The sequence below is a fragment of the Spinacia oleracea genome, chromosome 1 (genome assembly GCF_020520425.1).
Source record: "Spinacia oleracea cultivar Varoflay chromosome 1, BTI_SOV_V1, whole genome shotgun sequence".
NCBI lineage: Eukaryota > Viridiplantae > Streptophyta > Magnoliopsida > Caryophyllales > Amaranthaceae > Spinacia > Spinacia oleracea.
The window spans coordinates 47,323,178-47,340,084 of record NC_079487.1 but is presented as its reverse complement, the minus strand read 5'-3'; the positions used below and the strand labels follow the sequence as shown (position 1 = coordinate 47,340,084).

Sequence of the window (16,907 nt, the reverse complement as noted above, 5' to 3'; positions counted from 1 at the left end):
TGTGTAAAGATTTTAGGGGGGGCCCAATAGAAAAGTCTAGCTTCATTTTTTATGTTTGGGGGGGCCTGGCCCAGGCAGGCCAGGCTTCAAATCCGCCCCTGGGCCTATTCACCCACCCAATCACATTTCCCTATTCACCCACCCAATCCCACTTTTATGATTTTCTATTACTTTCATAAAAATATCTTCTCTCTCCTTCATTTCTTTATTACTTTCTTCATTTATTTATTATTTTCTCTTATACCCAATCATTACTCTTACACCCAATCATTAAAAGATTCCAGTTTCTTAATTTCCACCCAAAACTCCAAACAGGAAGATCAAAAAGAAACGGAGGGAGTATATTCCACTTTCTCATACAAATCAATTATGGGAAATTCTAGGTGGTGACCTCCAACTATCACAAATTCTAAATGGTGGAAATAATAAAACCATAGTTTTAAATATGGCCCTATGTTTCTAATTTACTAATTACGACGACTTTAATGATGATTTGTGTGGTTAAATCACGTAATTACTAACCTACCCTCTAACTCACCCTCACATATATGACTTCCCCCTTCTCAAACACTGCACTTAACGATTAAAATTTTGAGGTAAACTCCTTAACTTCCTTCCTCAAAATTGCTCTCATTCAAATTATCTCTTCTCAATCTGATTCCTTCTCTCTGTTTGAAGAATTTTTCCCCTCAAAATATTTAGGGATATAAAAAACGGAATTACGCTACTCACTCTTCAATTGGAATTTGGAGGAATTGCGAGAACAAGAGAATTGCGGGTTACCATATAATTGCAACAACAACTATTTGAAGTATTTTGACAAAATTCATGTGAGTCAGACAATCTTTTACACCTTTATATGTTAATTTGTAATTGTGCTTCATAATTAAATTGAAATTCAATTGGATTTTTTGTTTACACTCTGTTTTAATTTTAGGGTTTTAAATTCAATTGGTTATTGATTTACATAGTCTGTGTTTATGACTCTTGGATTATTCTGTATCAGTTATTAATTTACATATTCTAGTAATTTTTTTATTTCAGCGCTTGTTAGCATTCCCCTGTCAGTTATGAATTTGATTTTACATAATATGTCTTGCGTTTTGGCTTATTCTCTGTCAATCATACACCTTGTATATCAGGTGTTATGACCAATGGTAAATACTCTTTCTTTATTTCCAATTTGATCTTATTGAATTCACAAATAGGAATCATACTAGTTGTTCTTGTACATGTGTCAGAGGCCAATTTTTTTTGTTGTAAATGCAATCAGCCACAACAAAAAATGAGTAATTTTTGAAAGGAAAAAAACCAATTGTTTTACTTTTTACAATAAAATGAAAGAGAACGTATACTACATTACTACCCCAAAGAGAAAAGTCTTGAATCTCTAGTACTGGATATGAAGGGTCAAAGTACTATAGGCCATTTTCAGAGTACATGTTGTCTTTTATGATTTTTCATGTCTGAATTTTGTACATGATTTGTTGTTGCAGAATGGTTGATAACGTAATGTTAAGATTCCAATATAGGGGAAAGGATGTAGATCTTATTATTGATGACACTGATAAGGTCATGTGGCTTGATTTGATAATTGAGTACGAAGATAAAGCTAGGGAAAAAAGGGTTCCAATGGCTAAATACCCCTCGTTTGCATATGTGTTTAAACAAAAACATTGTGAACTAGAAACTGACCAAGACCTAATGACCATGTTTTCCAAACTAAATAATAGCAATATTATTTATATATAGGTTGGGGAGGTTAATAAACCAACTGATTGTTTATTGGCTGCTAGAAGACTTAAGGAAACTCAAACCGGGGAAGTTTTAAATATACCTACAATGGAAGTTACTTGTAACCCACCTAAGAAAATGGAATTTGTGATATCAAAAAGCCCTATCCCTACAGAGAGAGAAACTAGTGATTGTCCAGGATATGAATTTAAAGATGATGCACTCAACCATGCTTGTGAGTGGACATGGACAGACCTACAAATGTCTCATGAAGTGTCTCCTATTAAAGTTTTGGCTAAAGAAAAAGTTGGCAAGGGTAAGCCTTTTGTCCCTAGAAGAAGTGTGAGGATAAATCAGCCCGTTGGAACCTTTTCAAATGCACCTATTGTTCCACCACCATCCACTACAAGGAATACTGAGCCAAGTTCTACTTTCTCTAATGCACCAAATGTCCCAATGTGTACTGCAAACAAAGCAAGCATGGTTCTGCAGAAGATACCTAGAACCACTGCCGTTAGGAAGGGGTTAATGATACCTAGAGTCACACCTAGTCTAGTTATCAATTTATCTCAGCCATCTCAGCCAACTGTTGAGCCCATTATTGAACTTGTAATCAGTTTATCCCAAGCTATTATTGAACCTGTAATCAATTTATCCCAACCTATTACTGAACCTTTACTCAGTTTTTCCCAACCCATTACTACTACTGAAGTTGGTGAAAGTAGCGTCGTTCAATCTCAAAAAAAGAAAAAGGGAAATAATAAAAAGAAGATTGAGGATGATATGGATGATATGGATGATGCCTCGGAAGTAGATGATGATGATGATATTATGGAGGGAGAGGATGATCAGATGAATATGCCTATGATTCATGATGAATATGATCCATATGAAGACCCTTGCTTTGAGAATGATGGTGATGATGTAGCTTATTTTAATAAGTTGTACCAAAATGGTGATATGTATATTGATGAAGAATTTGGGAACATAGTAATCAAGCCTTGGATGATCTTACTGACAAGGAACATTTCAAAGGGGTGCTGAGAGACTATTGTATCCAATCCGGATTTTCTTTGATTGTTGATAAGTCGAGTCCATCTAGATTCACAGCTAGATGTAAAGATTATCATTGTTCTTGGAGGATTTACTCAAGTAGGTTGCCTGATGGAACGACTTGGGCTATAAAGAGTATTCAAAATTCTGAACATACTTGTATGGGATTAGATGACAGGAATCCTTTAGTAAATGTGAAGTTGGCTGGAGTGAAACTAATGAATGATATCAGGGCTAATAATGATATTTCTGGAAAGACCTTGAATGAGTTGTTGTGGCAAAGGTTTGGTATTACAATGGCTACTAGTACAGTGTATTGCATGAAGAATTGGGCACTGAAGGAGCTTAATGGAGGATATGATGAGTCATATGGTTATCTTCCAAAATACTGTGAAATGGTGATGATCACTAATACTCGGTCAGCAGCCTTCTGTGCTTGGAAAAACCATAATGAACCAGAGAGACCATTGATCTTCTCCAGCATATTCTTATCGTTCAAGGGTGCAATTGATGGTTTGCATGCCGGTTGCAGAAGTCTTGTAGGAGTTAATGGAGCCCATCTGAAAGGGAATTTTGGAGGAATTTTGTTTACTGTTGCCCTTGATGCTAACAATGAATTGTGGCCATTTGCATGGGCAATAGTTCCCGGTGAGGATGCAGACAGTTGGAAATTCTTTCTTTGGCACTTGAAGAAGATTTTGAAGGAAGGGAAAAGGGGAGATGATTGGTGTATAATATCTGATAGGCAAAAGGTATTACAATTTATATCATTTGTGACTTATTTATATGCTTTACGTGTGTATTTGTAAGCTAACTCATTTATTCTGTTTCACAGGGGATTGATGTGGCACTTAATGAATTATGGCCTCAGGTAGGAAGAAGATATTGTATCAAACACTTGGTAAAAAATTGGCAAAAGCCATTTCCTGGACCTCTTATGCATTCTTTATTTTGGAGGGCCTGTAGTGCAACTTCTCCTTTCACTTTCAAGAAAGCCATGGAGAAATTGCAACAGACAAATCATTTATCCTTGATTTGGCTATCCAAACTGGGAGGCCAGTCAAGATGGTCAAGACATAAATTTGATCCTAAGATATGCACCAATGAGAATAAGACTAACTTTGTGGAAAGTTTCAATGCCACGTTGGGTGCAGATAGATGTAGACCTGTGCTAACGTTGCTTGAAGGTATGAGTTATGTTGTGAAGTTATTATTTTGTGAATTTACGGATTTAATTTTAAGTGTAGATTAAAAAATTTACTTGTTTGTCATAGGGATCAGGAGGGTGTGTATGGTGAGAATGGCAACTAGAAGGCAAAATTGTGAACATTGGGACAACAATGATTTGTGTCCCAACATTAGGGTGAAAATTCAACAGTGGTTTACCATGCAGGCATTCCATGAGAGCCATTATTGCCCGAGGTGATGACCCACACAATTATGCAAGTAGTTGGTATTCAGTAGCAACATACAAGCAAGCTTATGGAAACAACATCAACTCAATCCCAGATTATGAGCAGTGGCCAGAGAATGATATGCCTACAATCCTTCCTCCAATAATGAAGAGAGCCGCAGGAAGGCCATCAAGGAATAGAAGGAGGGAAGATGGTGAGAAGGAGAAAGGAAAGAGATCAACCACTGTGCAGTGCAAAAATTGCAAGTGCTTTGGTCACAATTCAAGAACATGTAAGGGTGGGTTAACAGGAAGGGAGAAAAGGTAACTTGCAAAAAAACAAACAGTTGCATCACAATCTGATCATGCTGATAAGGGTAAAAAGAAGGCTACTCTATGTGCATCCCAGCCAACACCTAGCAACTCTACTCGTGCCGGTAAGGGAAACAATAAGGCCTATGCATCTCAGCTAACTCCTAACATCTCTACTCAAGCTGGGAATAGGAAGAGGAACAATCAGGAGTCTGCATCACAACCTATTTCAACTTCTGTCAGCAAGAGAAAGAAAAAAACAGATGCCTAGTTTTGTTTCAAGTTAATTTTTGCTGGTTATCTTGTCATATTTTCTTCATGTGTTTATTTATCTAATTAAAGTAGAACAATGAAATTTGATTTTGGTAAATGATATATGTCAACATCTGTAGTATTTGAACAAGACATTTTTGTCAGAATTAAGTTTTGAATTTGATACTCTAATTGCTTATTTGATACTTATTTCTTTGAACAAGGATCACCAGATTATATTCAATGCTCTGATTACTTTTTGATAGCAGCAGGGTTCATTATTATTTTTTCATACGAATCAAACTTAGTGATTCTGCATTATTTGACCTGCCACTTGAAAATTACATTGTGTTTGTCACTTCTGACTTATCTAAGTGAACAGTTTCTCATGGAGGGAAGTATTAGTCTAATATGTCAACTTGATGTATATTGTTCTTGTTAAAAATTTTGAGGTAGTAGAATTTCATTATCAGGAATTACAATCCACATTATATTTTCTCGAAATCCTCTTGTCCGAACATACTACAAATGCAGTTGAATAATTAGCTAAATAATGCTTAAAAAGTTGAGGGTAGGTTAGTAATTACGTGATTTAACCACACAAATCATCATTAAGGTCGCCGTAATCAGTAAATTAGAAACATAGGGCCATATTTAAAACTATGATTTTTTTATTTCTACCATTTAGAATTTGTGATAGTTGGAGGTCACCACCTAGAATTTCCCATCAATTATCAATGTATTATATTCCAATTTTCCGTGTACTATATATCATATTTCTTAAAACCTGTGTTTTTAGTGAACGGGAGTATAATCGGAGGGAGTATAATCTAATACATATATTTTTTAATAAATCTAAAATAATATTATTGTTTGATGACGTAGGATTTCCATGTCATCAAACAATAATATTATTTTAGATTTATTAAAAAATAAAAATAGATAAATAAAGACCCGATAAAAGATAATAAGAGATAAAGATAAATAAAACTCAGTAAAAGATAATAAGAGAAAAATAAAAATAGATAAATAAAGATCCGGTAAAAGATAATAAGATCTAAAGTATTTAAAAAATCAATTAGCGATATAAAATTTACGAATTTGGGGAAAGCAAAATTAGGGTTTATACTTGTCAGAAAAGGCTGAAATTTTTACCATAGATAAAAAATATACCCAGAAACATTGTGCTAAAATATCAATCAATTCCGAGTTGTTTAGGTTGACCAATTAATTGAACAACCTTCCGACATTTTTAATTTTAATTCGTAAATTAACAAAAACGCCCAAAAACACCACTTCGAGACCTGTTTTTGCAATTCCGTTCTCATGATTTGATCTTAGTAAATCGTTTTCAATCAGATTAGGGTCAAAAAGTCGAAAAACCAAATATTTTTGATTTCAGAACAAGTTACGCAATTAATCCAATAATTCATAAAAAATTCCGAAAAATCAACAAAAATTCCCAAAATTTCGACAACAGCAAAAACAATTAAATCATGCTAAAACATTCTTTGAATACATAAGGGCCGTGATACCACTGTAGGGGAATACAGTTAAACATAATAACATGTGCGGAAACAATCCCCAAAGCCAGGAAACATGTATAAAGCACAAATTAAACAAACTTACATTTGAAGCGTGTTTTCCCGAGTAATCTGTCAACGAACACGAACTTAGAAATCCACTTGTCGTTCCTCTACTTGGTTCACCGACACGATCAGATCCGTCTTGATAACCGTAGCTTAGACAATCAATCAAGAGTTTTTAGCTTTTTGGGAAGAACAGTTTTCACAAAGAGAAAACTGAAGAACGTAATATTCAGAATTAGGTTTAGGGTTGGAAAACTGATGTACTGAGTTGTTTGAAAAATATAATAATCTAATTGTATTAAATGATGTAACCGGCCAAGACCAAGAGGCCTTGACCGGCCACACCAAACACAGGGACACCCGCGCACAGCCCAACGCCCAGCCACACGCTGCAGGCCGAAGCCCATAGAGCGCGCAGCCGAGCAGCTGGGCCATGGGCCTTGCTCGCTCGTCGTTGCTATGCTGCCGTTGCTGTTGCGTGCTCGTGCCACACGCAGGCTGGCTTGCTCGCCTTGCTCGCGAGCTCGCAGGCTCGTTGGGCTTTGCACGCTTGCGTGCTTGGCTCGACGGGCCGGCAGCTCCGATGCCCTTCGTATTCGCGACTAATACCTTACAGATATTATTTATCGTATCGTATACGACGAATCACCGTCATAGGATATAATTTATTCGTTTCGCCCAGCTTACGAATATTCGCGATACGATATACGATTTTGATGCAAGGTCGTATCGTGTAATACGTTTTCCAAAACTAATTCCCAAAAAGCTATTAAATGAATTTTCGATTCATTTAATCCGGTGATGTTTTACATGCCATTGGTGTGACCTTGTAGGTTCAGTCAAGAGTAAGTTTTGAGCTTAATATTCATTAGAACTCACTGATCGGAAGCATTGCTCCAGCTAGCTGTTCCGATCACTTGATCTTACTGAATTAATTGTTCGCAATTAATTTGAACCTTGGTATTAGACTAAATGCACCTTGGGTGAAGGACATATTTCCTTCAACCACAAGGTTTTGAAGATCCAAATATTCTAAGGAAGGTTTGCAAGCTTAAGAAGTCTAGTTATGGGCTAAAGCAAGCATCCCGAAGTTGGAACCTCATATTTGATGAGGCAGTCAAAAATTTTGGCTTTCTTAGAAATGAAGAGGAATCTTGTATATACAAGAATTTGAGTGGGATTAGTATTGCTTTCCTGGTCTTATATGTGGATGACATACTTCTCATAGGAAACGACAAGACCATGCTTGAGTCAGTTAAGGAATGGCTTAAAAGTTGTTTCTCCATGAAAGACCTAGGCGAAGCTGAGTAGATCTTGGGAATAAGGATCCATAGAGATAGATCCAAAAGTGGACTTAGCCAAGACTTATATTGATAAGGTTCTTGCAAGGTTCAAGCTGGAAAACTCCAAAAGAGGTTTCATTCCCATGCAACAGGGCATATCACTTGGCAAGACTCAGTATCCTTCGAGCGTATAAGTAATGTTCCTTATGCGTCTGCAATAGGATCCATTATGTATGCCATGGTATGCACTCGACCCCGATATTGCATATGCTTCGAGTATGTGCAGCAGATACTAGTCAAACCTAGGAGAGCAGCACTGGATGGTAGCAAAGAATATCCTTAAGTACTTGCGAAGGACTAAGGATAATTTCTTAGTTTACAGTGGAGATAATGAGTTGGTTGTCATTGGATACATCGATGCAAGCTTCCAGAGTGACAAAGATGACTTTCGATCACAATCTGGTTTCATATTTTGTCTCAATGGAGGAGCTGTGAGCTGGAAGAGTTCTAAGCAGAGTATCACTAGTAGAAAAAACCTCAAGTGCTTTGAACCAAGTGCTTGGGTTTTAGGAAAACCCCAAGCACTTGATGGCACCTAAATTTTTCTTTTAGAAAAATTTCACAAGTGCTTGGGTTTTCCTATTCACCCAAGCACTTGAATATAAATTTTTTAAGTGCTTGGGTTTTACCATTAACCCCAAGCACATGAACCTTCTTTCACAAGTTCATTTAGGTTACAAACTTTTCAGCTTCTCCCAAAACTCCCCGAACTTCTCCCTCCTGCTTCTTCCCACCACCACCCGCGTCATTCACCACCGCCATTGCTACCCTACCCTCTACTATCATCTTCTCCAGCACCCAGGTCACCGAAAACACCGCCACCCCAGCCGCCTCATCTCCTCTCTTGGGTAAGGATCGACAATAGCAATCCTCAATTTCGTTATCGTTCTGCAATTGAAGTTGAAGCTCGTCAATAGGAATCCCCAATTTTTCTTTCATCATATGTAACCAAGGTGCAACAATTGCAGGGATTTTTCTTCTCTCTCCTCATTTATCTTCCTCAACAATGGAGATTACTCCTCTGTATGAATTTCTTGTTTTAATTTTTCCTATTTTCTTGCTTAAGATTTGTTTATTTTGGTCTATTTTATCGGATTTATTGAATGTTGTCCTTTTTATTCTGAGATGGAGGATTTATTTTCAACGCTATTCTTTGGGGTATATGCTTCAGTTGTTTCATGTTTGTTGATTTTTCATTGAAATGGAAGTGGTTTATTAATTCGATTGAGTTTTTGCAACTTTTGATTATTTTCAGTTAGAATTTAGGGTATATGTTCAATTAAACTCCTCCGTGAATTCCATGTTGTTTTTATTGGTTCCAGATTTCAATTTTATGAACCCTTTGTGATAATTCTCTTGTGATAGTTCGATGCATCAATTGTTTAGATGAATTATTATTGTATCTTGCCTTTTGATGTTTTTCAATTAAGGTTTGCTTGGATGTGTTTATTTTTTCACTCTTTGATTTCACAACTCATTTAGATAGATTATTATGTTACTCCTGTATCATGTAATTTGTAGTGGTTTGCCTTACACCTAATATTTGTGGATATCATCTTGTCAGGACTAGTAATAGCCTTCTCTTCAAGGTACCTAAACCTGCTTTGATTTGAAAAATAAATGTTAAACCTATGTGGCTAATGCTTCTCTAATACTTCATTTCACCTGCTCCAATGCTTGAACTCTAAATATGGAATCGATATTTCTTATTTTATATTTTATTTTAACTAGTACATCTTCCTTAAATTGCAGTATGACAGTTGAAAAACATACGCCTAACTGACATCAATAGCCTGAGTTCGAGTGACATTGTTGCGTGTTTCAGCTTTTGTTTATCAATAATTACTGTTGCGTATTGAAATCCAAATTACTTGCATTGTCCATCCGGTAGCATACAGTAAGTATTTTTAATGACGTACCTAGCAGGGGTGAGTTATGTATTAAAGTTAAGGGAAGTGCTAAGAAGATTAACGTTTCATTTTCTGTCAAGAGTAGTCACACCATTATCACATGCTTGTATTTGAATTTTATGTGTAATCGCTGCTTTGTCGTGTTAGGGATGATTCTAGTTGAATTTTTTAAAGTTAACCTGGTTAATTATGCATATATGACTATATAGAGAACAAGAAGATTAATTGGAGCTGGATACTGTGTGTGCCGTGATAGTACAAAAATTATATTATGATATATTAGAACATAATTCTTTCCCTCCTCCCCCTCTTAAAATAATCCTTGGTATGGATTCTTTTCTTTTGACATAAATTAGCTTTCTTAATTGGTGTTTGTTTTTAAGTTAAACCAAACACAACTAATTTAATTTTGATTCTGTTGAAGTTCTTTATGGAACAACTATTACAATATGTATTATCACCCATATATTAGGATAATGACATAATATGGTGAAATTTTCATTTTAAAAATGGTTATTGTTACCACTTTCAAGAATGTCTGATGAACATGAATATACATGAAAAAAATTGAATCATGATGCCATATCTATAAAAATAAAGAAGAAATAAGTAGTACTCCTAGCATTTTATAAGGACGACCCGTGTTTTTCAATTAGTTGTTTTACGTTCTTCGGTACTTGTGCTAGTTTACATAAAAACACGGATAACGAATCTTAACTTGTTGTTTAGTATTGTTGCAGATGATTCATTGGTGAGGAGAGCTTCAATGGCTTCACAACGAAGTTTAGTAGAGAAGACGTACAGAACCTGATGATTGAGTTGAGGGAGTGCATAGTTACATTTTGCAGATATGAGAACACATACATGTTCCTACATTATGGTTCCATGTTGAGGGAGTGCATAGTTACATACGTCATCAAGTTGTAGCAAAGTGAGTTCTTTGAGTAATGATTTTCAGATTCAATGAACCAATATTCTTTCCCTAGTTCTTAGGGCTTGCATAGCTCAAAGTTGACTTTGTTGTATTTTATAAATACTTTTCCTGCCCTATTGCATATTTTTCCATTACTTAATTGCTTCCTTGAACTTTCTACAACATGTTACATGCGCGGTCACCTATATTCCTGTTTAGCAATTAGTTATGGCATTACTATACGGCATCTTCTTTGCCAAAAATGATAATTACCTTTTGGAAAAAAATGTTATCCATAAATGTTTCTCTGTTGGATTCAAATGAATTTTAATTATCTATCTCTAGACGTTGTTTTGCTTGGATGGTCAACCTGCCATCTTGAATTTTAATTATCTTTAACTTGCTTCAGGACTTCCAAGGTGACAACTCCTATACATGAGTAAAATTTGACTGGCTTTGTTCGATATACATTTTTCTGTTGAAGTACTTCTAGATTCCTGATGAACAAACTAAGCTATGCTTCAAACCAATAGAAGGTGTTGTGTATGCAGTGCAGGATACACCGCGGGACTAAGTTCATGCAGCGTGGAGAGTCTGGAGACCAGAATACGATCATGGCTTTAAGGATACTAGTATACTTCCAATTAGTGAGGTAATGTAAGCTTTCTGGTCCTGCTCTTTACTAAATAGAAGTAGCAGAATTGTACCAGCAACAAGCAAAATGACTGTTTATTGCCTTTAAGGATTATTATGTCTGTTAAGGATATTTTATGAAAACCTTTTGTGGATGTTTCAAGTAAGAGATCAAATGTCTAATGGAAGAGTGAACTAGTATTGAGACCGTAATAAGCTTCTTTTTCTTTCGGTTATCCTTTTCGAGTTTTTGCTATGTTTTCTCTGTGTTGTTGCTCTGTTTGCTTTTGCTGCTTCTGTGTATGTTGTTGTTTCTGCTTTGATGATTCTGTTTTTTTTATAATGATTGAACAGGTTCTGATCAGTCTTTTACAGTACTGTATAATTGATTTCGTTTTGATTATGTAATGTTAGCTAGAAATTGCACTTTAAACTTCAATTTCGTACTTGCCTGTTGCTGCCTGTTGTAATGTTATGGACTTATGGGGTTCCCTTAATTGTTGTCATAGTATTATTTTTAACATTCAAGCTGTCATGGGTGTCACTTATCTTTGCTTCTGTCTTGTTTTAATCCTTTTGGTTTATTGTTGGGTGATGTTTCAGCTGCTAATGCAACATTCATATGCTCTGGAGAAGCAGCCTGCCCCCCATATATTGCTCACTGCTCACTGTGATAAGAGTTCTAAACTCGACTTGCCATTTTGTTGTGTGCATGATTCGACACTGGCTAGGACAAATCAGTTGATCCTTGTGGTTACATACTTAGATGCTTGTGAAAGTTTCCTCTCTGTATATAATTTGTTAAAATGCTCGTGTTAGTGTTAGTTGTGTTAACTTATATTGTTATACAATATTAAATATTGAATTCTTTACTTGTAAATTTTGTGAATTACTATTGAGTAGAGTTTACTTTATATTCAAGATCGACATTATAGTCTTTATTATTGTATAAATTTTTATTTGAATCTGGATTTATTTTTATGCCTTGATTTAATTTTAAAAAATGGGAGAAAATAATATTTTTTTATGAAAACTTGGACGCAAGTGCTTGGGGTTTTTATCAGAACCCAAGCACTTGACAAATCAAGTGCTTGGGGTTTTATTTATAACCCAATCAAATGCTTGGGGTATCAAGTGCTTCACCTCCAAGTGATGGGAGCATAATCACCAGCACTTGAGGGCATTTTCCCCCAAGCACTTGAGGTTTTTTCTACTAGTGTATCATCGCATATTCTACAACAGAGGCTGCGTATATTGCAGCAAATGATGCAACAAAAGAAGTTGTTTGGATCAAAAAGTTCATTAGTGAACTTGGTGTAGTTTCTAGCATTGAAAATGTCATTAAGTTGTATTGTGACAGCAATGGTGCCATTTCTCTGTCCAAGGAATCCAGATCACACCAAAATTCCAAAGATGTGCTCAGGAGATTCCATATATCTTATTCGAGAGATCTTTGAAAGAGGGGATGTGAAATTAAGTAAGCAAGGTTCATACTGATGATAACATGGCTGATCCTCTAACTAAACCGCTTGCTCAACCTAAGCATGAGAGTCATACTAGGTCTACGGGGCTTAGGCATATGGGAGAATGGCTTTAGGTTGTTTACTTCATGTTTACAAATGTAAAGACATTTATTACGCTTTGAATGATTAATAATAAAAGTTCATTCTTATTTAATTTCTTGGTTTAGTATTAAATAAAATGTTCAAATAACTTGTGTTTTCAAATAGGATTATCGAAAACGTTTTGATAATGGAGTCCTATAAAGTGAACTGAAATCACAACTTATTAAAGTCTCTAGTCTAAATCACTAAATTAGACATAAGTGATTTATGTGAAGACTAGCATGTAATTAATTGATAGAGCAGTTCCATGGGCTCTGGAGACATAGAGATGTTTAATTGATTATATTAATGTATACTTGATTTATTGAGACATGACTTAACTAGATTCTAAAAGTAGAATCAAACGTCTATGTTTAGTGGATTCCTTAGACATGAGTGTGTCTTAATAATCATGAGACAATATTTTAACCTTGACGTTGTTAAACGCCGTGTCGTAAAAGGAGGTTATAAAGACAATGATCAGGTGGGCTAAGAATTGAGTGGGAGTTATGGTCATACAAGAGTGAATAAGTCCTCTTATTAGATAGGAATGGTGTATGGGCTTCTTGATGAGCGAGAACTGAAAAATTGCTTGGCCATGCGGAATGAGATTAAAATATTAATCTTTATTTGAACAGTTCGAACTCAACAATCAAGAAACGGAAATTTGAAATACATTGTGTTATCAAATTTGGCACTAAGAGACTTAAGGACTTTAGCTTTGTGTCCTTGTCTTCGGACAAGTGGGAGATTGAAGGAATTATGTCCTTAGACATTTCCGACAATTACTAAATATAAATAGGAACTAATTATGAAGATAATAAGTTAATTATTTTAGTAATCATATCTGCTTGCTAGAGAATAAATGTGATTAGTAGGACAATATTGTTTGGGTCTACAACTAAAATATATTAATCCTATGAGGTCACACGTTGCAACATTAGTTGAACTGAAGCAAACAAGCCCATTAGTGGGCCTTGAACCGACCATAAGGGAAAGGGGATGGAGATTTGACTCTCCTAATTAACCTAAAACTCTAATATTATATTATTGATATAATATTAACTTTTACGTAGAACAAGTTAATCAGTAACTTTTAAACAAAAGAAAACCCAACATTCTCCCTTGAAAAACGCCGTTCATACTACCATCAAAAGCAAGAGAAGTTTTTCTCTTCTGTTCTAGCAGACGTTGGTGTTCAACTGGTGTTCGTGGACTAAATATAGAGGAGCAACACTTAGGGCTCTAAGATCTTCGAAGCTTGCATATAAACGGGAGAACACACTACAAAGGTGGTTATTCTTTCATCATAATCTGATTCATATTATTGTTATGCATGTGATCCTGATAAATGTTAGGAAATTATTTCCTGAAATTTTTCTTCTAGGCACTGCTCTTCATAATTCAATCTGTTTGGTGCTCTATTATTCCTCAATCTTCATTCCTCCTATCACTCCTGGCTTTGATTTTTCTGTTACATGGAACTGTGCATTTACCTGTCCAATATCTGTTGTTGAAGTGAATAGTCCTTCCTTGCCTTTTTCTATCCTCATGCCCTGCTGCTCATGCTTGACAAAACAAATCCTTTGTGAATTTAATGATAAAATTGGTGTTTGCACACCCTTAAATCGAATAGTCATTGTTTTTGTTTTTTACATACTCCGTACTAGTTACATGGAAACATAAATCTTTTCTGGATGAGGTATGTGCTTGTTAACAAACATATAAGTTGAATACTCATCATTTTTGTGTTCACTTTGGTCGCAGTAATATTAATTACACAGAGACAGACAATCTTCATTCTCTGTCTGTGGCTCAACATTCACTTTTTCTTGTGGTGGGTTCACTACAAAAATTTGTATCTTTTACGACAACCTAATAACGACGGGTAAAAATCCCGTCGTAAAAGGGTTTTGGCGACGGGTATAACAACCCAACAAAGACGGGAACAACCGTCGCAAATGTCTTTTACGACGGGTTAACGACGGGATTTTCCATTAACGACGGCCCCCTTTTATGACGGGTTCGCGGCGGAAAATCCCGTCGTTAATCAACAATTATTAGCTTTTAGCGACGAGATTTCCCGTCGTTAATAGTACAATTTCTTGTAATGGTTGAGCATGCATGTCTTTAGATTTCATTCAGCCTGATAGATTATTCCTGTCATAGATTGGTGAAGTTTCTAATCTTGTGATGGCGATAAAGTTTTCGCAAGGAAAATACAAAGAAGATAAGACCTCTTTTTCCGCATAATTTTAAATAGGAAAATTTGTCAAATAGAACCCAATAAAGTTTACTATTTGCCAATTACAACCTCAAACTTCCAGTTTTGTCAATTATAATCTTAAACTTATACATATATTTTAAATTACAACCCGAATTCATTTTCCGGCAAAAACCACCAGAATATTATGTCATAATTTTATTAAAAATTAAAAATTAAAAACAAAAACAAAAAGAAGAGCACTAAAACGCAACAGAACAATTAAAACAAGTAATAAGAAATTAAAAGAAAAAGTTCCCAATTATTCCCGTAATTCAAACTTTACAGCAGATTCAATTATCATCATCAACACCTAATAGGCTAATATCTACATCATTATCATCTGTATCACTGTTATTAATATCATCTGCATCACCGTCATCAAGGAAGAACCACACACAACATCACAAGAAACCAACGGAAGCACATCTTGCCTTGAACCTTGCCTTGTGTACACAAAACATCTATAATACTTCAAGTTTGTATCAATTAAACCAATTAAATAAAACCCCTAAATTTTAAGTCCACGAATTAATCAACAAGAATAATGTTATAACGGATGCAAAGAAAGATTAAATAACGTAATTAAAGAACGCAGAGATTTAACGTGGTTCACTAACAATGTGTTAGCTACGTCCACAGGGAGAGGGGAGGAAAGTTTTATTGATCTTGAGGAATACAGATTACAGAATACGGCTAGGTTATGACCTAAAGAGTTTATATAGTACTCTCTAGACAGATGCGGAAAAGCCCAGAAAATAGGCCCAAAACAGATAACTCGTGTCCAAAATAACAAATACCGTAAAGTAAGGGGCTTGACCGATTCAAGGCATTATCTAACAAATCTCCACCTTGACTTGAATGCTCTCACAAATAACAGATGTACCAGATGCACCATTATAATGCCAGATGTACCAGAAACTCCTCTGCCTTAGATTTTGCCCTCAAAAGGGAAATCAACAACTCCTAACATTTAGCAAGTTCAAACAGTGTTGAAACTTGCTATGTGGAACCGGCTTGGTGAACATATCAGCTGGGTTATCAGCAGTACCCACTTTGTTAACCTTAATTCTATTCTCACTTCTCAGAAAATGATACCTTACATCGATGTGCTTATTCCTCTCATAATGTACTTGATCCTTAGCTAAACAGATTGCACTGAGACTGTCACAGTACACTATAGCCTGATAATGATGTAGACCCAAATCACTGACCAACCCTTTCAACCATATTCCCTCTTTTGCTGCTTCTGTCAATGCCATGTACTCTGCTTCTGTAGTAGACAAAGTCACCGTAGGTTGAAAAGTATCTTTCCAACTGACAAATGAACCACCAAGAGTAAAAGTATAACCAGTCATAGATCTTCTACTGTCAACATCTCCAGCATAATCAGAGTCTGAAAACCCTGTCACCAAACACTTTGTATCACCTCCATAAATGAGACCAACATCAGATGTACCTTTTAGGTACCGAAAAATCCTCTTCACAGCTTGCCAATGCTCCTTTCCAGGTTCACCCATAAACTTACTAACAATACTAACAGACTGTGCTAGATCAGGTCTAGTGCAGACCATTGCATATATCAAGCTTCCTACTGCACTAGCATAGGGGACTCAAGACATGTACTCCTTCTCCTCAGCAGACTTAGGTGCAAAAGCAACAGACAGATGTGCATTTGCAGCACTAGGAGTATCTATGGGCTTTGCTGTAGACATGCCAAATCTTGACAAAATCTTCTGAATGTATCCCTTCTGTGATAAGAAGAGCTTCTTTTTGCTTCTATCCCGATAAATATCCATCCCCAGAATTTTCCGAGCCGCACCCAAATCCTTCATCTCAAACTCAGCACTAAGGAGATCCTTCAACTTCTGAACATCAGACTTGTTCTCTGCAGCTAACAACATATAA

The 16,907-nt window shown here is 35.8% G+C and overlaps 2 protein-coding genes and 1 long non-coding RNA gene across 7 annotated transcripts; 2 read left to right on the top strand and 1 right to left on the bottom strand.

Annotated features, from left to right (window-relative positions):
* Window positions 1–1,842: 1,842 nt before the first annotated feature.
* LOC110795498 (uncharacterized) lies at window positions 1,843–4,968 on the top strand. The gene is made up of 4 exons (XM_022000513.2): window positions 1,843–2,678; window positions 2,711–3,539; window positions 3,623–3,974; window positions 4,062–4,968. The coding sequence occupies exons 1-4, from the start codon at window positions 1,843–1,845 to the stop codon at window positions 4,211–4,213; spliced, it is 2,169 nt and encodes a 722-aa protein (XP_021856205.1). The 3' UTR covers window positions 4,214–4,968.
* Window positions 4,969–8,328: 3,360 nt separating this feature from the next.
* Window positions 8,329–12,012, top strand: LOC130465860 (uncharacterized). Of its 5 annotated transcripts, none has more exons than XR_008925879.1 (4): window positions 8,329–8,524; window positions 10,327–10,517; window positions 11,051–11,151; window positions 11,736–12,012. It is a non-coding gene; the product is annotated as an uncharacterized lncRNA (long non-coding RNA). The 5 variants fall into 5 exon arrangements; XR_008925878.1 differs by having other exon boundaries at window positions 9,429–10,517; XR_008925876.1 differs by having other exon boundaries at window positions 8,329–8,699.
* A 3,280-nt stretch (window positions 12,013–15,292) lies between these two features.
* On the bottom strand, window positions 15,293–16,573 carry LOC130464165 (secreted RxLR effector protein 161-like). The gene is made up of 2 exons (XM_056833611.1): window positions 15,988–16,573; window positions 15,293–15,366 (listed from the first exon to the last, which is right to left on the bottom strand). Exons 1-2 carry the CDS (start codon window positions 16,571–16,573, stop codon window positions 15,293–15,295), a joined length of 660 nt encoding a protein of 219 aa, XP_056689589.1.
* Between the last annotated feature and the right edge of the window lie 334 nt (window positions 16,574–16,907).

Bases quoted from the DNA above. Each gene is read 5' to 3' on its own strand.
- LOC110795498 (XM_022000513.2), top strand. From the start codon at position 1,843: ATGGAAGTTACTTGTAACCCACCTAAGAAAATGGAATTTGTGATATCA. The intron at 2,679-2,710 runs GTACCAAAATGG...ATATTGATGAAG, and splicing joins GTAGCTTATTTTAATAAGTT to AATTTGGGAACATAGTAATC. The intron at 3,540-3,622 runs GTATTACAATTT...TCTGTTTCACAG, and splicing joins TAATATCTGATAGGCAAAAG to GGGATTGATGTGGCACTTAA.
- LOC130464165 (XM_056833611.1), bottom strand. From the start codon at position 16,573: ATGGTCTGCACTAGACCTGATCTAGCACAGTCTGTTAGTATTGTTAGT. The intron at 15,367-15,987 runs GTTTGAACTTGC...ACGGTGATGCAG, and splicing joins ACATAGCAAGTTTCAACACT to ATGATATTAATAACAGTGAT.